The sequence below is a fragment of the Vicia villosa genome, linkage group LG1, assembly GCF_029867415.1.
Source record: "Vicia villosa cultivar HV-30 ecotype Madison, WI linkage group LG1, Vvil1.0, whole genome shotgun sequence".
NCBI lineage: Eukaryota > Viridiplantae > Streptophyta > Magnoliopsida > Fabales > Fabaceae > Vicia > Vicia villosa.
This window is the reverse complement of record NC_081180.1, coordinates 246509752-246533201: the sequence shown is the minus strand read 5'-3', so window position 1 is coordinate 246533201 and position 23450 is coordinate 246509752. Positions and strand designations below refer to the sequence as shown.

Sequence of the window (23450 nt, the reverse complement as noted above, 5' to 3'; positions counted from 1 at the left end):
ATGCGCGTCCCGTACCAGAACCCGTGCGAACGCACGGGTTTGTTACTAGTATATTTTATATTTTGAATTATAGTGTGTTTTTTATCATTTTTTGTCGTTTTATAAATTAATAAATATAAAATATATAGACATTTGAACTTATATTTAATGTTTTTTTAGTGTAAATGGTTATATTTAGATTATTTATATACGAATATGAAAGTGGGAGATGGAAGATGAGCTTGTTTAAGTTTGCCACTTGTTTCTTGTGGTGTTTTAATATACGAAGTTTATATTTTTCTTAAGAGTAACATAATGTCCGGTTACTTCTATCATTTGACTTCAATTATCGTCCTTCATTTTCGATTATATTTCACGACCAACTAATATAATCATATTAAAAGAACGTGTAATGATTATCATTGTGGCGTTTAAAAATGAATGATTGTATTAAACCATATTCTAGATTCAACTAAGTTCAATTTGATAAGAGAACATATATCCATCAAAGACAATTATTTGTTACACTATGAATACCAGAGACACATCCAAACAAGTTCAGAGACGACATCAAAGTCATATGATGAACATTAGATCACAAATTGTTAAATAAGAGCAAATAAGAAAATATGTGCTAAATATACTTAATAATATCAATGTTTCTTTAACTCGTTTTTATTTATATTTTGTTATAGATGAAGTTTTAGGACATTTTTGTCCCCTTTGAACATATGTACGATTATTTTGGTCACAAACTCTCACATGCGGTTTTTTCCCCCAAAAGTGCTTAAACAACCTTATATAATATGTGTGTTCACCTTATATGACTTTTGATCTTACAACATGTATTCCTATTACACGTCTTAAAATAACTGCTCCCCACATCTTTGGCGCTCGTTTTAAAATACTCCTTCTGTAACTGTTGGTACTTTTAAATTTCAAATTTATCCCGCTCAAGCCCTTGTTTCGACGCCAACCTCTAGCGTATAGACATAATCAAAACTTTTTATAAGTTTCAATTCTTATTGCAGTCGCCAGACACAATTTTGACCACCTTGTTCGTCCATCATGTCGACTTCTCCTTTTGCTTACTTATAATAATTTTCAACTCTTCTCCATTTTCGACCTCAACTCCTTTACAATTCACTCTTTGTAAGGCATAATCCTTTAGTTCATAGGACTCCTTCATTAATTAAGCCACCTAAATACCTTAAAAGATTTTTAAGGTAACAAAATGCCCACAAGCTTCGATTATGTTCTCAGGCACACCTCCTAATTAAGCCATGACAAATACTAAAATGGGATAAAACAACAAACAAAATAATTTTTTTTAGAGAATGGTACCTAAACAATTAAATGAAGCGAAGAAACTAATTAGAGCAGGAAAAGTTTGACAATGTGAAAGCCCTAATAAGAAAGAAAGATAGAAAGGAACAAGAATCACCAAAATGTTGAAGATGAATAAGAAATGGGTCACATGAATGCTAAGGTCAAGTATGAGAGGGTACAACCGCTTCCATATAAGCCAGAGTACGGGAGTTCCCCTCTCTATCCCCTTCAGAAGAGCTAAGAAGACCATCTTCTCTTTCAACATAACCTCCTCCAGACCCTTGACTATCACCCGATACTAAAAAAAGGCTTGGAATGTGAAGTTTTTACAAGTGATTTAGTACAAGTGAACACCTAAAGTCCTTCGTTGGACCTCTTATTTACAATGACTACAAACTAATTACCTACAGACTAAAACCTACTAAACGTTTTACACGTCTTAAAATAACTGCTCCCCACGTCTTTGGCGCATGTTTTAAAATACTCCTTCTGTAACTGTTGGTACTTTCAAATTTCAAATTTATCCCGCTCAAGCCCTTGTTTCGACGCCAACCTCTAGCCTGTAGACATAATCAAAACTTTTTATAAGTTTCAATTCTTATTGCGGTCGACAGACACAATTTCGACCACCTTGTTCGTCCATCATGTCGACTTCTCCTTTTGCTTACTTATAACAATTTTCAACTCTTCTCCATTTTCGACCTCAACTCCCTTACAATTCACTCTTTGTAAGGCACAATCCTTTAGTTCATAGGACTCCTTCATTAATTAAGCCACCTAAATACCTTAAAAGATTTTTAAGGTAACAAAATGCCCACAAGCTTCAATTATGTTCTCAGGCACACCTCATAATTAAACCATGACAAACGCTAAAATGGGATAAAACAACAAACAAAATATTTTTTTTTTAGAGAATGGTACCTAAACAATTAAATGAATCGAAGAAACTAATTAGAGCAGGAAAAGTTTGACGATGTGAAAGCCCTAATAAGAAAGAAAGATAGAAAGGAACAAGAATCATCAAAATGTTGAAGATGAATAAGACATGGGTCACGTGAATGCTAAGGTCAAGTATGAGAGGGTACAACTGCTTCCATATAAGCCAGAGTACGGGAGTTCCCCTCTCCATCCCCTTCAGAAGAGCTAAGAAGACCATCTTCTCTTTCAACATAACCTCCTCCAGACCCTTGACTATCACCCGATACAAAAAAAAGGTTGGAGCCAATAACAAGAAAGGGTTGGAGCCAATAACCAACAAACAAAATAAAAAGGGTTAAATAATGGTACCTGAACTAGGGATGGCAAACACACCCGAACCCACGGAATCCACCCGCACCCGAACCCGAGTCAACGGGTGAAAACCCGAGTTGACTGGGTTTGGGTTTGGGTGCCACCCGATATTTCGGGTGCGGGTTTGGGTAGTGTGAAACCCGCGCCCGAAACCCAAAATCACACCCGAATATATATATATATATATATATATATATATATATATATATATATATATATATATATATATATATATATATATATACATATATATATATATATATATATATTATATAATATATATTTTATATATATATATATTATATATAATATATTTTTTAATATATATATATATATTATATATTTATATATATATAATATATATATATTATATAATATTATATATATATATATATATAATACTATTGTTTTTGTGGAAATTTGTAAGAAAATTGTAGGAAAAATATATTTTATGTATTTTGTTGCGGGTTTGGGTTTGGGTGAAAAAACCCGAATCCAGCGGGTGTGGGCGTGGGTGTTATTTTGTCACCCGAATAGCTTTTGGGTTTGAGTTCGGGTTCGGGTGGTAATTTCGGGTGCGGGTTTGGGTAGTATAAAACCCGCACCCGCGGGCACCCGTTGCCATCACTAACCTGAACAATAAAATGAAGCGAAGAAACTAGTTAAAGCAGAAACAGTTTGATAATGCAATAGCCATAACAAGAAAGGAAGATAGAAAGGAACAAGAATCACCAAAATGCTGAAGATGAATAAGAAATGGGTCACATGAATGCTAAGGTCAAGTATGAGAGGGAATAATTTTTTTTTGAAATGTCAGAGCAAACCTTATATTATAAAAGGGATAAACAAATTAATACACCAAAATGAAGGTAAATGGAAGATGAAAAATCAACGATCTAGATGATGCCTCGAAAATGTAACCACACTAGAGTGCACTCGAACGCCCTAGGTAGAAGCGTCACTTCCTAACCTATAAATCTAGGGCTACATGCGAAGTCAACTTCAAAACATCTCAATGATGAGATGTGCATTTAATGAAGCTGTCACTAGACCTTTTCTGCCGTTGAACACATGATGAAAACTTGATGAACCCGACCCAATTACTTGGAAGACTTTCATGCACCAGGACATATCAAGCCTTGTAAAGGCATTTGTTATGAGTCGACTTCTGGCTTAATATAAGGAATACCCAATTTCGCCAACGACTTAATTACCACCATTTGAGCCAAAACAAGTATGATTTTTGACCTGTAATTCACTCCACCACTTTATGCAAAATCGACTTAACCTAAAAGTGTCATTATTGCAACTTCACTCCGCGCAATCACACTAGAATAACTCACACCACTACATCAAAGATCTACACAAATAATTATGGTTATTGAACGAAACTCTCTATATATTCTATTGAACATCTCTTAGTTACTATTAAATGTCACGATGAAATCAAACACTTGTAAATCTATATAAATTTAATAGCACCTATTTAAATTTCAATTAACAAAGACGTTAGAGAGTACTACTCCCTCCGTTTTAAAATGAATGTCGTTTTAACAAATAAAATTTGTTTTAAAATGAATGTCATTCTTACTTTTCACTTTTCAATGTAGTAATGATTGTTTTTTTCTTCCAATTATGCCCTTTAATTTTTACTCTATACACGATTTCCAATACATTTATGAGATTAAATTAGTAAAAATGCAGTATTTTAAAGTCAAATATTGAAACAATGCTAGCCTTAGTACACCTTTCTAACTATGTCTATTTTACTTACTTATACACACCCACCCTCACGTCACCCCACCCCCTAAACACAACCACAAAGGTGTATGTATATGTTTTTTCATGTCAAAAAAACACAAGGTCAAGGTCAACAAATGTCATGTACCAATAATAATAGTATGTCATCACACTCTCTCTCCCACCTCCATGTGATACTCGTTTGTAAACTAGCATCCCAATGACGAAACTACCCTCACCCACAACCCTTGCATGTAGTCAATCCATGTCCATTCTCGTCCACTCATCTCTCTCTCCTCCTGTCTCCCATTTCCATTAACTCTGTCTTCACCAACTCAGATTCACCATCCAAACCCAAAACCATCTTCAAACCTCAAACTCACTTCAAACTCACTAAACAAAAACTCAAATGGACGGAACCAACAGAGGCGAAGCAGAACGATGGCTCTACACAGCCAACAAGCTCCTCAGCGCGCGTGACCTACACGGCGCACGCTCATTCGCCATCCGCGCACGTGAATCCGACCCGCGATTCGAAGCCACCGAGCTTCTCTTAGCGGTTATCGACACTCTTCTAGCCGGCGAAGTTCAGATCAAAGAACATCTCGATTACTACGCCATTCTTCAAACTCTTCGTTACACTCAGAACATTGAGTACATCGCCGTTCAGTTCCGCCGTCTCGCCGTTCTCCTCGACCCTCACCGGAATCCGTTCGCTTTCGCTGCTCACGCTTTTTCTCTCGTTCATGATGCTTGGTCCATTTTCTCAAATCCGCATAAAAAGGCTTTGTATGATGAACAGCTTCATTTTCTTACTCAACCACCGCCACCACAACCTATTCAACCGCCACAGCCTCCACCGCCACCACAACCTATTCAACCACCGCCGTTACCACAACAACATATTCAACCTCCTCCTCCTTCAGTTCAGGTCAATCAGAATCATGACTTCCAACAAAGGAACAACCCTAACCCTGGGTCTTTCAACAAAGCTAACTTAGTTGCCGAGGAGCGAAACAGCGGGCCGAGGCCGAGTCGGAGCAATGTCGACGAGCCGACTAGGCCTAAGCCTGCTGAGACAGCTGAGACAGAAGTTGGAAGCTTCTGGACGGCGTGTCCTTACTGTTATGCGATGTTTGAGTATCCTAATGTTTATCAGGAGTGTACACTTCGGTGTCAGAATTGTAGGAAGGGGTTTCATGCGGTGGTGGTTAGGTCGCCACCGGAGTTGGGTGAAGATGGTAGTAAGTTTTGTAGCTTTGGGTATATTCCGTTAGGGTTTAGTGGGGATTTTAAGGATATTAGTGGGTCATCTTCGGAGTGGAACCCTGTTTCGACTTTGTTTCCTTGTAGTATGAAAGGTGGTTCTTCTAAGAGGGGGGTTTATCAAAGAGAGCCTGTTGTTTATCATGATCATGATACGTGTGCGGCTTTCGCGGAGCTTTCTGATGAAACTGAGGATGATACTGATGATGATGATTGGTGGAGAGGGGATGATAGTAAAGGGAGGAAGAAGGTGAGGAGGAGGAGGAAAAGAAGAAGGACTGTTGGAGGTAGTGGTGGTGAAAGGGGGCCTGTTGATACTGGGAGGCCCAAGAGAGGCGTTCAGAAAGGTAATGCTAGCGATGGTGGTGGTGGCGAGAACGTGGATGATGGTGAGGCTGTTGATCCTGCTTCTGTGCCTACGAAGCTGATCAACGTTGAAGCTTGTAAGAAAGCTGTGTTGGGTGGTTCGAGGAGGAGGGGTGCTGCCAATTTGGGTAAATTGGACCTGAATGTGGAGTTTAGCAATGAGGTGGAAGAAGCTGCTGCTGCCGCCGGAGTGAAAGAACGGTATGTGAATGGGACAGGAAATCCTGAGGATAATATTGAAGGGATTGGGTTTTTTGAAGGGCTTGATGAGTTCCTTAATAGCTTACCAATTCTAAATGGTGTTGCAGATGATAAGGTTAAGGGTCATTAGTCTTTTTAAGGTGCCTGATTTATTATTGTTGTTGTACAATGTAGGTGCTACATGTATTTTGTTAAAATTTATGCTGAAGCATTTCTTTTGTGAATTCCTATCTTTATTAGTCTTATAACAACCTTGTTACTTTGTTTTTTGAACTATCTGAGTATGATTAATTTATCTCATCTGAATTAGGAAGGATATATTACTCATTCAATTTCAAGTTTTGATCGAGTCTCTCACACACGTGCGCACGCGAGTGTTTTACTCTGTCTTTGACTCCACGCCGTATGTATGATGTTCATTAGATTTTTACTTACTATGTGTAGGGCTGCAATAACCATGCTTGTTAATGATTCTCTGAATGCATTTGCGTGTTTTATTTTTGGTCGTTCATGTTTTGTCCCCTTGATAGATCACAAGGCTTGATTTCTTAAGTCGCTTCTATTGATTTTTTCTTTGTTGTTTCTGCGGGTTTTGCTATCTTGTTTCGTAAAATAAAGGTTTTCTGAAGAATAAGTTCTATCTTGATAGTTGTTTCCCTTTGTTCAATTGTTTAAATGTTAGCAGCTGAAAAAGTTGAAGAAAGCTAAAATTCTCTCAGGGAGCTTTTATCTTGGAAGTACTAGTTTGTGCTTCCATTCAGTATAACATTGTATTGCGCATATGTCTTCTTCTCATTCGATTAATCCCGGTTTGTTGTTAGTCTACTGCTTCCAATCCCAAATTTGGAAATAGTCATTGTTTCAAACAGCTCACGCCGTTGGCACAATTAACTGCTCATGTAGTTTAATGACACTCATACATATTGGAGATTATTTATGGTTTATTTACCCGTTTTATTCACGTTATGGTCTTTCGTCCCAGCAGCAGCAGCAGATTCTTCCACCTCATTGCTAAACCCCCATTCAAATCTAATTTGCCCAAATTTGCAGCACCCCTCCTCCTTGATCGACCCAACACTGTCATCGCGACCACCATCACCACCACCATTTTCAACATTACCATTCTGAATCTCCCCCCTTAGGCCTACCTACATCACCGCCGCCACCACTAGAAGTCCTCCCCCTCCTCCTCCCTTTGGTATCATCCCCTTGCTACCAATCATCATCACCACCAGAAGTCCTCCTCCTCCTCCTCCCTTTGGTATCATCCTCTTGCTACCAATCATCATCATCATCATCATCATCATCAGGATAATCTTAATCTTTAGTACATTTGAGTCGGGGTAAAGACTAAGGTTTCTATAATAGGTTTCTATAATGAAGATAGAAACTAGTCACGGACAAGGTTTATAACAGATGACATATTAAAGCCTGAAAGAATGCCCTTCTAATGTTATTATTTTGTTGAATTTTCTGATGTAGTTATCTTCTGCGAGCAAATTAGATACAGAAGATACCAGGTTTAAAAAGTTTATGATGATTTTCACCACTGCATGATCATTACTCACAGAAGTTGAATATGATGGCTAAGTTAATTGTACTAATTAAGAAAATTGAAGACTTTGTTATTGTGTTGGTGTCGTGATAAACACTAATTATGTTAGCAAGTGAAATATTTATTGGAATCCTCTCATACTAGTATCTTCTAGCACTTTGCTCCATACATCTAAACACTGCATAAGGATAATTCAAACACACTATGAACTACTAAAAATCTCATTTCTTATTTAATTCTGTGAGTTCTTTACTTAACAATGTATTAGAGATATATTAGATTAATTTGTTGTTTAGTCTAGTTAATTAGTTGTTGTTATTAAGTATATAAGTGTTGTATTAGAGGGAAACTACAATTCTCTCATTATTCAATATACTTTTTATCACCTGATCACCTGCAAGTTCTAGAAGACAAAGGCTCAATGAGAAAGCACTGATTAATCCAACGATTTATTGCATCTCACACGGTTCCACACGCGTGCAGTTATCAATCATTTCTCATATTTAAAGAGGAAAGTGTGCCATTTCACATGTATTTAAATATTTTCTCATTCAAACACTACTTTTCAATCTCTTACTAATTTGAATGTTGGAGTGAAAATCAAGTCAGTTTCCTTTCTAATGCATCAGAAGCTTAGAACCACTGCAACCAACTTTGAACTTATACTTGCTGATCAAATCTAGTTCTAGTACAAAAGCATTGACGCCGTTGGTGGAAAATTGATTTCTAATTTTTACGACTTTCCACGATCAAACATCTTTTGATTCAATCAAATTACCTTAATTAGAAATTCAAATCTCATTAAATTGAAGCACAAATCTCTATTTTCAGATCACTTTCTTCAGATTCAAATCCTCCATCAAATCCGTCAGCGATGAAGGCTTCTAAAGCTACTTGCTCTTCCGTCTAACGGCAAGCCCCTGCTGCCACTGAAGCATACAAGAATCTTCCACCTCCTCCTCAAGGAACGAACGATCAAGTCCTAACAATTTCTTCATTTGTTCATATACTTTAAGATGATGTTCAACCCAGGACAAGTTATGAATTGTTTCAACCCCTTCCGTTCCTCAAATCTACACAAAAATTTCAACTAGGCGAACCTTAGCTTAGACATCTGTCGTTGCCTACAATGCATGCTCAAGAAATGCTTCTAAATTTTTTGTTGGACTTGAGACTTCATGTGACACCTCAATTTAGATTTTTGTTATTTATAATATTTATTTATTAATAGGGTCTTGCTAACCAGTGTCCTCAGGAAACTCTTTAAGCATACTAAATAAAGAAAATATTCTTTATAAAAGTTAACATTTCAATTTCCAATACATTTTCAATGTATTAAATACACATACTTTTGGTTATAACTAATAATTAACATAATGAGAAACTAATAGAAAGAGTTATTACCATTTTATCCTTTGCCGTATAGGCCATTTTTGGTTTACCCCCTGTAATTTATTTTTTTGAAAAACAACCTTGATATTTCAAAATACTAACAATTTATCCCCTAAAGTCAAAATCCGCAAGTTTCCTGCGGATTTTGACTTTACGGACTAAATTGTTAGTATTTTGAAATGACAAGCTTGTTTTTTTATAAAATTTTTTTTACAGGGGGTAAAACAGAAATGACCTATATGGCAAGAGGGTAAAATGGTAATAACCCTAATATAAATTAGATGTGTAGAGAAAATAAAGACAATGGGGCCATTTGGAGAGTAAGTGAGAGCATATAAGGAAAAGTCTAATTGAGATGATATTTCTTAATAATAAAAAGAGAAAATAGGGAATAAGGAAAATCATTATGATCGTATGTGAAATATTGGGAGAACTTGAGAAAGAGGCTACGACAAAGAAGAAAGGCATAAGAAGAGCAAACGATTGATAGAGCTTAAAGAGATCATTGTTGGAGATACTCTAAGGTAAGGGTGTGAAATTACTGTAATTTATGATTCATATAAGGGCATTGTATGTTTAGGTTTTGGTGTCTAATTTGATTGATAATGAATTTTGTAGAATTACCCTGATGAAGATGTTTTATATACCATGATCCGAATTATAACCGTTTACGTGAGTATGTTGTTGTTGAGGTTTGTATCATACTGATTCCGATGCAATTTTGGATGACGTATGAGTTGAAAAATGAGTATCGGGAAGACCTTCACTGTAGAGAATCACACCTGGGGGTTGCTGGAATTGCGAAAGTCGTCAAGCGAGCTCTAGGCAAGCTCCGAGCGAAAATTTTGCTGGGAAATATGCCGTGCGAATTCGGGGCGAATGGTGATCTGTCGGGTGAGGCATGGGCGAGTGTTCTGGTAGCGTGTATCGAAAGTTTCTTAACTTGAGTTCTGCAACTCCATTTGACGCACGATTCGAAGTGTTGTAAAGATAACGCGCAGAGCTATAACATGATAATAATATATGAGATGTTTGGGTATTATTTCTATGCTTATTTTGTTGACAAAGTTATTGGTTTATGTGTTTGGTTTATGAAATCGTTGTATTGCTGTAATAATATTACATGATACTGATGTTGCCATGATAGTTGAGTTGTTGGATTACTGAATTTGATGTTGTTATGTTAATATTGCTATAATGATGTTATTAATATGAATTGTGTTGATGACGTTGTGATGATGTTGTCATGCATGGTCAAGAGAGGACTAGTGTGTATGTGTTTTGATGTTGTTGTTATGCATGTTGTGAGTCATGCATCCATGGTGTCGAAACTTCGATTTTAATCATGATGTGGCCTCAATCCTATGGTGGTGGTTTGAGTGCGAGTAGCTAATTTCCTATGACGGGGAATTAGTGAAGCGTTACTTGCAATGACGGTAACAATTTTTGTGATGTGCTCAGGTTCAAGAGTTAACCAAATTCTGTGGTGACAGATCCTATATCCTATGTGGTGGAACATGGAGCGAAATGAACCTGTGTGTTCATAAATCGGTACCATATGCATTGAGTCAGCGTTGTTGCATAGCATTCTATGTGGCATTACATAATTTTGTTGTTGTTATGTGATTTGGTGATACTTGTATTTATTATGTGATTTATATGTGAGCTTTATGATGGAAGTTGTGCATGAATTATTGTGATGATTGGGGTGTGAGTATATGATGTATTTGATATTGTTGACTCGTAGCTTGTAGCTATTGCAAATATACTCTTTCTTATATGTTTTATAACTGATTATGATTACTCACCCCTTCTGTTTGAATGTTGTCTCTACGTGAGTAATATGCAGATACACATGAATAGTTTCTGCGGAAGTAAGTGGAATCTAGTTGCGAAGATATTTCCTTGTTATTGTTTTATTTAGTGATTTTTGCTCCGATCATGTATTATCTAGTTGGGGTTGATGTTTGAATTTCCTAAACTATAATGTTGTTTATTTTGTAACAATTTATGGAACTATGTTTATTTTGTTTCGAGTTAAATGTTTTAAGACTCAAAGTGTGTTTTATTTTATAATAAAGATTAAATGGTGTTACGCTGCGACATTTTTAAATGAGCATTGATGTCGTATAAGCATCATTAATGTGTATTGTTTGAGAAGTTGAATCTTAAACTGTGTAACCCATGTTACAGAGCAGGATATTTATGTTGATTTTATGAAATGTGGCACTCTTGTGCGACTTGTTTTAATCAACTTACTTGTAAATTATATGTGGGTTTAGAAGGGTGTTACATTAGTGGTATTAGAGAAGGTCGATCCGTCCAATCAAGTTGTCAAATGTTGTTTGTTCCTAAGTACGTAACATGTTTGTGAAGCATTGTCAGTACTCGTTTGTTTTTCTATCTATTTTCTGCAGGAGTGGGATTGAGACAAGTGGGGAGAAGCTTTTGCTTCTCTAAGATGTTTCAATTGTAGAGTGTTGTTTCGATGTACTTCTAATTTCAACGGGGCAAGCATTGTTGGAGCTGTGCTGTATCCCAAATCCAATAAAGATGTGAATTCAATAATTCTGTCTGATGGTTGGGTTGAGACGTCTTTGAGGGAGAACAATAAGGTATTTTTGATGTTTGCTTCTTGGAGAGTAAGAGCAATGTGACGGCTAGTGATATGCTAGTGGTGTGTAATTCCCTGATGTTTTTCCTGAAGATATCTGTGACTTGCCTCTAGAGCGTGAATCTAAGTTCGATAAAGGTGAAAAAAAGTTTGTTCTATTAAACGAGTGGATGAGTCTTGTGTCTATGGCTCCTTATAAGATGCCAGCGTCAGAATTGGTTGAGTTGAAGAAACAATTGGAAGAATTACTTGAGAAGAAGTTTGTTCGATCAAGTATTTCTCCGTGGGGTACACATGTGTTGTTAGTTAAGAAGAAGGATGGTAGTATGATGTTGGGTATAAACTACAAACATTTGAATAAGGTGACTATCAAGAATAAGTATCCACTTCCGATGATTGATGATCTGATAGATCAATTAGTAGGTGCTTGTGTGTTTAGCAAGATTGAATTAAGGTCGGGTTTCCATCAGATTCAAGTTAAACTAGAGGGTGTTGCGAAGACAACATTCATAACGAGATATGGTCACTATGAGTACACTGAGATGCCCTTTGGCGTATCTAATACACCAGGCGTATCCATGGAGTATATGAATCAGATTTTTCATTTGTATCTGGATAAGTTTGTGGGGGTCTTAACTGATTATATTTTAATATATTCTAGGACTAATGAAGAGCATGCAGAACATCTCCAAATTATGTTGCAGGTATTGAGAGAGAAGAAGTTTTATGCCAAGTTGTCGAGATTTGAATTATGGTTGAAGAAAGTGAGTTTTCTTAGCCACGTGATTTTGAGTGGTGGAATTTTTGTAGATCCTTCTAAAGTAGATATTGTGTTACAATGAGAGACTCTGAAGTCTGCTACTGAGATACAAAGTTTTCTAGGTTTGACAGGTTATTATCGCATGTTTATCGAAGGTTTGTCTAAGTTGGCATTACCTTTGACGCAGTTGAATCGAAAGGACTAAGCTTATGTGTGGGACGTTGCATGTGAATTGAGTTTTTGTGAAATTAATAAGAAATTAACGAGTTCCCCGGTATTAATTTGCCTAATCCGAGTGAATCTTTGTGGTATATTGTGATGCGCCAAAGATAGGTCTAAGTGGTGTGCTGATGCAGAACGGTCAAGTAGTTGCTTATGCTTCTAGGAAAATGAAAGTTCATGAAAGGAACTATCCTACACATGACTTGGATTTAACAGCTGTGGTATTTGTTTTGAAGATTTGGATGGATTATATTTTTGGCTCCAAGTTTGGAGTGTTTAGTGATCACAAGAGTTTAAAGTATTTGTGCGACCAAAAGGAGTTGAACATGAGGCATATGAGATGGCTCAAATTTCTGAAAGATTATGATTTTAATTTGAGTTACCATCCGGGAAAGGCTAATGTTGTAGCTGATGCTTTGAGTAGGAAGTCCTTACATAAGTCAATGCTTATGGTTTGAGAGTTAGAATTGATCGAGCAATTTAGAGATATGAGTTTAGCGTGTGAAGTGACTCCTACCAATATGAAGTTGGGAATGTTGAGGATAAATAGTAGTATTCTTGAAGTGATCAGAGAAGGTCAGAAAATTGATTTGAGTTTGGTTGACTGGTTGCTACTGATTAACCAAGGTAATGAGGGTGATTTCCGAGTTGATGAGAATGGTGAGATGAGGTTTAGAGATAGAGTGTTTATTCCTGATGTACCAGAACTTATGAAGAGTACTCTTGAGGAAGGACATCGAAGTGGTCTAAGTATTCATCCCGATGCAACAAAAATGTATCAGGACTTGAAGAAATTGTTTTGGTGGTTCAGTATGAAGAAGAAAATTCTCGAGTTTGTTTATGCTTGTTTCACTTGTCAAAAGTCAAAGATTGAACACCAAAATCCTTTGGGTATAATGCAACCGTTGAATATTTCAGAGTGGAAATAGGACAACATTTCCATGGATTTTGAGTCAGGTTTATTGAAGACTGCTAAGGGCAATGATTCAATTTGGGTGATAGTGGATAGATTGACTAAATCGACTCACTTCTTATTGATGAGGATCAATCATTCCTTGCAGAGGTTAATGCAGATGTATATCGAAGAGATTGTGAGGTTACATGGTATATCTTCGAGTATTGTTTCAGATAGAGATCCAAGGTTTACATCAAGGTTCTGGTAAAGTTTGCAAAAGGCTTTATGTACTAAGTTGAGGTTGAGTTCTGATTATCATTCGTATTTGGACAATCAAACAGAGAGAACCATCTAGTCTTTGGATAATTTGTCGAGGGCTGGTGTGTTATAACAAATAGATGCTTGCGATAGCCACTTTCCATTGATTGAGTTCATTCACAACAACATTTTCCATGCTAGTATTGGAATGGAACCATATGAGGCATTGTATGGTAGGAGGTGTAGGATTCCGTTGTGTTGGTATGAGTCAAGAGAGACTGATGTACTTAGACCTTGGATTGTTCATGAGACGACCAAAAGGATTGAGATGATTCAAGGAAAGATGAAAGCTTCACAGAGTCATCAGAAAAGTTATCATGATAAGAGGAGAAAAACACACGAGTTCTAAAAGGGATATCATGTATTCTTAAGAGTTGCTCCGGTAATAGGTGTTGGTAGAGATCTAAAGTCGTGTAAGCTCACGCCATATTTTTTTGGTCCACACCAGATTTTGCAGACGATAGGCGATGTGGCCTATCGTATTGCGTTACTATCGTTGCTTGCTAATTTTCATTATGTGTTTCATGTGTCTCAGTTGATGGCATATGAGGAAAAGCCTAATTGGGATAATATTTCTTAATAATCAAAATGGAAAATAGGGGATAAAGGGGGTCATTATGATCGTATGTGAAATATTGGGAGAATGTGAGGAAGAGGCTAGGGCAAATAAGAAAGGCATCTGAAGAGAAAACCATTGTTAGAGCTGAAGAGATCCTTGCTGGAGATACTCTAAGGTAGGGGTGAGTAATTACTGTCAATTATGATTTGTATAAGGGAAGGGTATGTGTAAGTTTTGGTTCCTAATTTGATTGATGATGAATGTTGTAGAATAACCGTTGATGATGATGTTTTATATACCATGATCCGAATTATAACCGTATACGTGAGTATGTTGTTGTTGAGGTTGTTAGAAAAAGATTTGGTTATGCAATATTATCTCTGAGTTTTGATGATAACAATGAGTATGTTTTTATGAACAATTTTGGTACTCTAATGTTTGTTATTTTTGAGTATTTAACAAACAAGTTCTGATCTGATGAAAGGCGTGACCGATACATCAGAAGAAACCAATTTACGCTTATGTGCTACACAGGTTCTGTTGAATAGTAGCAAATCACTTCAGAAGACTTTGAAGTGTGTGACTATGATACACTATCTAAAGAAACCAAGTTCTGAAAATCTGAAGACAAAGGTTCTAAAGAATAGTCCAGATGCTGAAGACTTATGTTTTTGAAGATAAAGGGTGCTGAACACCAAGTGCTAAAGACTCTGAAGACGCAATTCTGAAGACTCTGAAGACTTGAAGCTCCGAAGAACCCAAACTTATTTTCTGTCTTCTAACTCATGCTTAGCAAAGCCTCTAAAGTTCAAGAAGAATTGAACATAACGTTTACGTAGTAAATAATACGTGGAACAAAACGAATGTTTCACTCCACTGCCATGAAAGGACGGACACGTCGTACGATCTTGTCCCCCACTACGTTCAAGCTTCCAACTTTCTAGAAGTTCCAGAAATGCCCTCCAATGGATATATTATTTTATTTGAATATAAATAAGCTTTAAGACTCAAAGAGAAGGCTGCTAATTCACATGTTATTCATACTCTCTTGAAAGATTGTTCACATGCTTTTCATTCTCTTTAAGTCTAGAATCTGATTATAATGTTTACTCCAGTTTGTGTAGAAGCATTTATTGTAAACAAACTTTCTTTCAAACTGTAGTTTGATCTTTGCCTTAAGAGACCAGTTGGTCAGATTTCTTAAGAAGTCTAAGATTAGCGTGTCTTAAAGGTTGTACGTTAGTCACTTGTAGTTAGCCTGTGCATTGTAATAATCTTGAGATTATTGGATTAAGTCCTTGTTGATAAGGAGAAATCACCTTGGCTAGTGGACTAGATTAACTTGATATTTTTCAAGTGAACTAGTATAAACATACCTTGTTCTTTCCTTCTTGCAAATCTATCTTTATTGTCAAGAATCTACTTCTTTTGAAGGGAAAAGTTTTTGGTGTTAAAACCCTATTCAAACCCCCTTTCTAGTGTTTTTCACACCTACAGAGGTTTGTATCATACTGATTCTGATGCCATTTGGATGACGTACGAGTCAAAAATTGAGTATTGGGAAGACCTACATTGTAGCGAACCACACCTGGGGGTGGCTAGAATCACGAAATTATCCTGGAAAGCTCCATACGAAAATTTCACTGGGAAATTTGCTGGGAGAATTCGGGGAAAAAGGTGATTTGTTGGGCGAGGCCTAGGAGAGCATTATGACAGTGTGTATTCAAAGTGTCGTAACTTGAGTTCTATAACTCTGTTTGAAGCACCGTTCAAAGAGTTGGAAAGCTAACACGTAGAGCTATAACTTGATAGTAATATATATGAGATTTTAGGTATTATTTCTATGCTTATTTTGTCGATGAAAATGTGTTTGGTTTATGAAATCGTTATATTGGTGTATTAATATTATGTGATACTGTTTGTTGAGCTGTTGGATTACTGAAATTGATATTGTTGTTAGTAGTAATAATGTTCATGAATGTTGTTATGTTAATATTACTTTAATGATGTTATTAAGATGAATTGTGTTGATGACGTTGTGTTGATGTTGACATGCACGGTCAAGAGAGGACCAGTGTGTATGTGTTTTGATGTTGTTGTTGTGCATTTTATAAGTCTTACATCCATGGTGTTAGAACTCCGGTTCTAATTATGACATGGCCTCGATCCTATGATGGTTGTTCGAGTGCGAGTAGATAATTTCCTATGACGGGGAATTCGTGAAGCGTTACCTATAGTAGTGTTAACGAATATTATGATGTGCTCCAGTTTAAGAGTGAACTAGATCCTATGGTGGCGGATCCTGTATCCTATGGTAGTGGAACAGGGAGCGAAATGAACCTGTGTGTTCATAAATTGGTATCATATGCATTGAGTCAGTGTTGTTGAATAACATTCTATGTGGCATTGCATAATTTTGTTGATGCTATGTGAGTTGATGATACTTATATTCACTATCTGATCTATATGTGAGCTTTTTGATGGAAGTTGTGCATGAATTACTGTGATGATTGGGGTGTGAGTATATGATGTATTTGATGTTGTTGACTCATAGGTTATAGCTATTGCAAATCTATTCTATCTCATATATTTTATAATGATTATGATTAGTCACCCCTTCTATTTGAATGTTTCTTCTACGTGGGTAACATGCAAATACTTAAGAGTAGTTTCCATTGAAGTAAGTGGAAGCTAGTTGCGAAGAAATTTCCTTGTTTTTGTTTTATTTAGTGGTTTCTGCTCTATTCATATAACATCGGGTTAGGATTGACGTTTGAATTTCCTAGACTACAATGTTGTTTATTTTGGAAAGAATTTGTGCAGATATGTTTATTTTGTTTCGAGTTAAATGTTTTAAAATTCAAAGTGTCTTCTATTTTATAATAAAAATGAAATAATAATGATTTTGCTCAGACATTTTTAAATGAGTATTGATGCCTGAAATTCTGACACTTTAAAATAGATGTCAAAACTGATGTCCCAACATCAAAACACAATGTCAAGACACATGTTAAGACATCATCTGCTGACACAACAATTTACAACAGTTATGAATTATGCAGGAGTAAGTTGCAAAAGGTAAAAGACACAATCAATTGTTAACCCAGTTCGGTGCAACTCACATACTCAGGGGGCATCCAAGCCAAGAATGAAATCTACTATGATAGTATTAGTTCAAAGTTAAACAACCCTAATTTACAACTTATTGCTTAATCAATAGCCTTATGCAGCTTCTACATGAGAACCTCCTAGATATGAGAACCCCTTCTCACTTCTAAATCACCTCAGTGATAATAACAACAGACTCCTTCCTAATTAAGCATATTACACTCTTGCTTAAAAGCTCATGAGTGAATCACAATGAACAAATAATAATCTGTCAAACTCAGTATCAAAGTGATACACGAGAGGATCAAAATACAAAGAACACACAAAACCCTAAAAGATACTAATCCTTATTCCCGCTTCATAATCTTCTTAGGTTTAGACTCCTCCTTTTATATGTCAGTGCAACAATTGGACTTGGATATTAGATCTGGATATAACCTTCTGCAAATCAAATCAGATCCAATGATATCTAATGAAATCTTCAAATGCATGGAAAAAGGTTTTGACATCCAATCAAGCAAATCAAATATTGTGTTATCTCTTCAACTTTGAAACAAATCTTCAAAAAATCCAATCTTCAATGCGCTGTTTGATCCACAAATGACAACACAAATCTTCTGGAACAATAGAAACATATATTCCAGAAACAGAAACAACATGGACTGTAATGTCGTAGCAACATGTCACGACATCTTGTCCAACATCTTGCTGAATTTATTGTTTTACCAAGATGCAGCCAACAAACCAAAACCTAACAATGTCATATAAGCATCATGAATATGTATTGTTTGAGAAGTTGAATCTTAAATTGTGTAACCCGTATTACGAAGCAGAATATTTATGTTGTTTTTATAAAGTGTGGCATCCTTGTGCGGCTTGTTTTAATTAACTTACTCGTAAATTATACGTGGAGTTTAAAAGGGTGTTATACTTCAAACACAAGAGAAAGATGAATTGTGGGGTTTTAAAAAAAGTGATTTTGAAAATTTTTGGAAAATCAAATCAGAGTTTAAAAACATTTTAATTAAATAGCCGTGGAAAATTAATTTTCAGAATATAAATAGCGGAAAAGTAAAGAGTTAAGGGAAAAGAAGAACACCAAAAATTATAGAGGTTTGGTTAAAAATAAAAGGACCTACCCCTCTCTCCAAGAACTAGTTTTGAAAGTTTCCACTAAACTTTAACGCTTTTAATAGGATGTGCTCAAAAACCCCCTTATACAAGAAAAGATGGTTGGCCTCCAACCAAATAATACAAGACTTCAGAATATGATGATTTAAGTCTTTTCTTCCAAATGACAGATAGAAAGGGTTATTCTTTTCTTCACACGGTATATTGAATCAGTTAGTCATATCTCCACAAATAAGAATCTTAGAGTGGTTAATTTTCAACCTTCTTAAAAGTTGCAAGTTTTTATTACATGGGATAACCAATAACCCGTGAGATTTTAATATCTGGCTAATCTCGAATCTTATCCAAGCTTTTTTCACAGGATAAACTTTAACCTAATCTTGGTTTTACCATAGGCTGACCTATAAGTTGTCTGATAGTTATCAGTTTGTTCACTAGATAACTTATCTATAAGATACCTAGTAGTCATCTGTTATTTCACCGAATACATTATCTATAAGTTATTCAATAATCATCTGTTTGTTCACTGGATAACTTACCTATAGGTTATTCGGTAGTCATCAATTGAAAGTTATCCGGTACACAATTTTTTCACATTATTATTTTTTAATTTTTTTAATTATTGTTGTATAATTTTTAATTTATATAAATTAACTTTTATTTTTGTATTATTAGTATAAAAAAATAGATATAATTATTCATTTGTAATAAATGACTTAATTTAATAATTAGATTATTATTTTTTAATTTAAAGATAAATAATTTAAGGAAAGAGAAAAGTAATTAATTAAAAATAAATAAAATAATCTTCAATTTAGAATAAATAGTATTTAATATTTCTTAGTGAAAACTAATTTAAATTTAATTTATTAAAAAATAAATAAAAAATTTCAATTTAGAATAAATAGTATTTAATATTTTTAAGTGAAAAATAATTTAAAATTTAATTTATTTAAAAATAAATTAAATTTAAAATAAAAATTTTCTCTACCCTTAAATTATTAATTTTTTAAATAAAAAAATTTAATCTAACTTTTAATATAATCAAGATTATATAGAAATAGCGGGCAAGCGAACAACAAGCTGCGCTGCTACCTCTTTTTGAGTGATAAAATCAATTCTCTTAAAAACTATATTCATTTATGTTAGATAAATATTTTTACCTATTTTCTTTTTATATTAAGATTACAAAAGAAAATTAAATTTATATACAATTAAAATATATAGTAATAATTAAAAATAATAAAAAGAATAATTTGAAAAATTGTGTAGCAGATAACTTATAAATAAGTTACTCTATGAACAAATTGACGACTATCAAATAATTTTTGGATAAGTTATCTGGTGATCAAATTGATGACTATCAAATGGTAAACAAATTGATGACTATCTAATAAGTTATAAGTAAGTTATTTGAAAAATAAACTACTATTTATACGATAATTTATACATAAATTATTCAGTAAACAATGATAAGAGTGCAAAAGTTTTGATTTTAGAAAAACTTTAAGATGGTTAAAATTGAATAGTAAAATTTTTAATAAGAAAAATAAAATAAAAATATTTTAGAAAAAGTGAAGGATAATACAAGGAATATGGGATAAAACTTTCATCCCTTATTGCTATGATTTTTGTTGAATAAAAGCAAGTTTAAAAAAACCAATAATAGCCCCAAAATTGATTGATGTGATTACATTACATCTTTAATCTATCCCTTTACTTTATTATACACACCTTTACTTATCAACCACTATTTTCATTCCCTTTATAGACTTTCCTCTCTCACCCCACCACCTATTCCCTAAATTTCATTAAAGCAAAAAACAAAACAAAATTCCTCAAAAATAATAATAAAAATATTTTTTTTTTTTCAAATTCCAATAACCCGACAAAGACAAATAGTAAAACGTAGGAGTAAATTTTTTTCCTATATAATACCTTGGTTTCTCCGTCTTTCTTGGAGAAAAACCATTTCATGTTAACAACTTTACCCACCACACTCTTTTTTCAGTTTTAATTATTATTACTATACTCCAAATTTTCAATCTTGTTAATTCAATTATTAATAATCAATTATCAACTATGTTTATAGCCCTTTTCTTCATTCCCCTTTTTTCATTTGAGTTTGAGCTCTTCAATGGCGTTTCCTCCTTCAATCTCTCTTCCCTCTGATCCATTCGCCTTAAAGCTTCTTCCTTTATCAAGGGTATTCGTTAAATCTTGTTAAAGCTTCTGTTTTTATTATGTATGTGATGATTTTGTTATTGGGCTAATTGAAGTTTTTTTTTTGATGTTGCTGTGATAGATCTCTGTTCCTGCGCAAATTACAGCGAAAATTGAGCTGACCCAGTTGATATCTTTAAGGTTTGTGCCTAAAGTTTTGTTCTTTTTGCTTCATTGGTGTTGAATTTGCTTAATTTATGTAAATTGGGGGTGTTTTTAGTGGAGGATTTGATTAATGTTGAAAATGGTTATTAAGTTTGAATCTTTAGGAAAGATTTGAATTTTGATTTTTGAGTAATTGAGTTTGTTAGAAGAGTTTAATTTCTGCGCGTTGTCGGGGTCGGAGTTAGGAATTTTATCGAGGGCTTTTCGGTTTCATTATGCTTAATTGCTTATTTGCTTGATTGAGAGTGATGTTTTATGTGATGACATAGAGTTTGCAGCTGTGATTTTCATGCCTTGTGATCTAGATGTGTATGTAGTGATTTTAATATTTGATTAATTTCGATTTTTCGCAGCTGTTCCTTTAGAGTAAGAGACAAGAATATTTAATTGAATTAGGGTTATTGAAAAAATGAATTAATACTACATTGGAATATCTTTTTTTTTGGTTCTTCGACTTCTGCATTTTATACCGAGTTCTAATGTTTTGCAGGAGAAGTAAGTGTTCTAGTTTAAAGGCTTCGATGGGGTCTCCGGGATTTACCCAACAGCTTAATAACAGCAAGTTAGAGAGTTTGGCTGAAGTTAAAGACGGTCGTGATGATATATTTAATGATCTGAAGGATAGATTTTTAAGTTTTAAGAAGGATGTATACATGTAAGCTTCAGAAAATCGATGTTCAGAAACTTTTTATTTTTTTCATGTCTAAATTGAAGAGGCAAATTACTTATTTTTGATTTCAGGAAAAATCCGGAACTGTCTGAAAGTCTCGCCAAGGTTCAAGTACCTAAGGTAGTGGTTTGTTGCTTATTCTTTTAAGTTCATTCTTCAATTTTGTTCTAAAGTATAACACAAATAAGTGTTGTATGCTAACTATTCCTCGAACAGTTCATGGTTATTGCATGTGCAGATTCCAGGGTATGTCCCTCCAGTATTTTGGGATTTCAGCCCGGAGAAGCATTCACAATCCGCAATATTGCTAATTTGGTTCCTACCTTTGAGGTATATATCCTGTTTGAATAAGTTATTTCAAATAGGCTTGAAGTCTTACTTCTAATTCCCTTTTCCTGATGCAGAGTGGACCCACCGAAGTAAACGCTGCATTAGAATTTGCGGTAAACACCCTTCTGGTAAGCATTTGTTTTACCTACAACCTGCAAGGCTGGATTTATCTTCCTTAATTGGTAGAACACTGAGAGATTTGTACTTGTTGTTTCTTGCAGGTTGAGAACATCTTAGTAATTGGCCACAGCTGCTGCGGCGGTATACGCGCTCTTATGGGCATGGAAGATGACGGCACTACAGGGTACGTAATTCTAGTCATTCTTGTTCCTTTTCTATCTTTAGTAAATGTGTTCGAATATTTTCATTTTCCTTGTAGGTTTATAAAAAGTTGGGTTGTTAATGCAAAGAATGCGAAAGTAAAAACCAAGGCTGTTGCTTCCACCCTCGACTTTGATAGCCAGTGCAAACATTGTGAAAAGGTAATATTATGTTTTTAGATTTGAATGTGTAGTTTGGACGTTGAAACTTTCGAAAACTTGATTATGTTGAATGCTTTTACGTTTGTTTTACAGGTATCAATTAACCATACCTTAGTAAACCTACTTAGTTACCCTTGGATTAAAGAGAAGGTGGAGAAAGAAGAACTCTCTATTCACGGTGGTTACTATGACTTTACCGACTGTTCATTTGAGAAATGGACATTGGACTATCGGGGAACCGAACTCGAGGAAAATGGAAGAATTGCTACAAAAGATGAAGTTTTTTGGTCCTGAGTTTTTACTTACCGTTTTCCTGATTGATGTACCAGTTTGCGTGTCTAAAATTCATACCTATAGGATTTCAAAAGCATAGATTGAATAATGTGTTTTGTATAACTCATAAAACATTGTAACTTAAGTGTTATTTGATTAAACCCCAACCGTGTCGTGTGTCTGTTTGTTTATGGTTTCTGAAAACATTTCGAGTTATAATGTACTACAGGTATTTTAGCCAGTAATGAAATTTATTTTGCTATCTATGTAACTATTAAACGATTCTTTCCTTGCAATTTTTTTCACTCATAATTATCAACTTATGACTATGAGCTCGAGCTTACTCAACCTTGAGACATCGCACTGCATACGGAGACGAGAGCACGGAATCAGCTGCAAACTCCAGGCATCTCAGCAGCACCGGTTAGCTTACAAATGTAAGTTAAGAAACGGTTAGTGGTTAAATTTTCATTCATATGCGTTCGACAGCTAACTGCATGTATCAATGGATTCGTCCAAATTCTTAGCATTGGTTCGGCATGCATCAGTGGATTCGTCCGGCTAGCCTCAAACTAAATTTTG

At 34.9% G+C, this 23450-nt stretch overlaps 3 protein-coding genes across 4 annotated transcripts; all 3 read left to right on the top strand.

The window, feature by feature from the left end:
* Positions 1-4747: 4747 nt before the first annotated feature.
* Positions 4748-6301, top strand: LOC131598540 (uncharacterized). The gene has a single exon (XM_058871129.1). The coding sequence runs from the start codon at positions 4748-4750 to the stop codon at positions 6299-6301; it is 1554 nt and encodes a 517-aa protein (XP_058727112.1).
* Positions 6302-13202: 6901 nt separating this feature from the next.
* LOC131598524 (uncharacterized) lies at positions 13203-13877 on the top strand. Its single transcript, XM_058871117.1, has 2 exons — positions 13203-13524; positions 13672-13877. The coding sequence occupies exons 1-2, from the start codon at positions 13203-13205 to the stop codon at positions 13875-13877; spliced, it is 528 nt and encodes a 175-aa protein (XP_058727100.1).
* Positions 13878-20682: 6805 nt separating this feature from the next.
* Positions 20683-23134, top strand: LOC131625118 (beta carbonic anhydrase 5, chloroplastic-like). 2 transcript variants are annotated; one of them, XM_058896016.1, is made up of 9 exons: positions 20685-20931; positions 21031-21089; positions 21604-21768; positions 21855-21903; positions 22000-22113; positions 22188-22241; positions 22335-22417; positions 22493-22595; positions 22689-23134. In XM_058896016.1, exons 1-9 carry the CDS (start codon positions 20863-20865, stop codon positions 22887-22889), a joined length of 897 nt encoding a protein of 298 aa, XP_058751999.1. In that variant the 5' UTR covers positions 20685-20862; the 3' UTR covers positions 22890-23134. The 2 variants fall into 2 exon arrangements, with proteins under 2 accessions (XP_058751996.1, XP_058751999.1); XM_058896013.1 differs by having other exon boundaries at positions 20683-20931; positions 22335-22595.
* Positions 23135-23450: the final 316 nt, after the last annotated feature.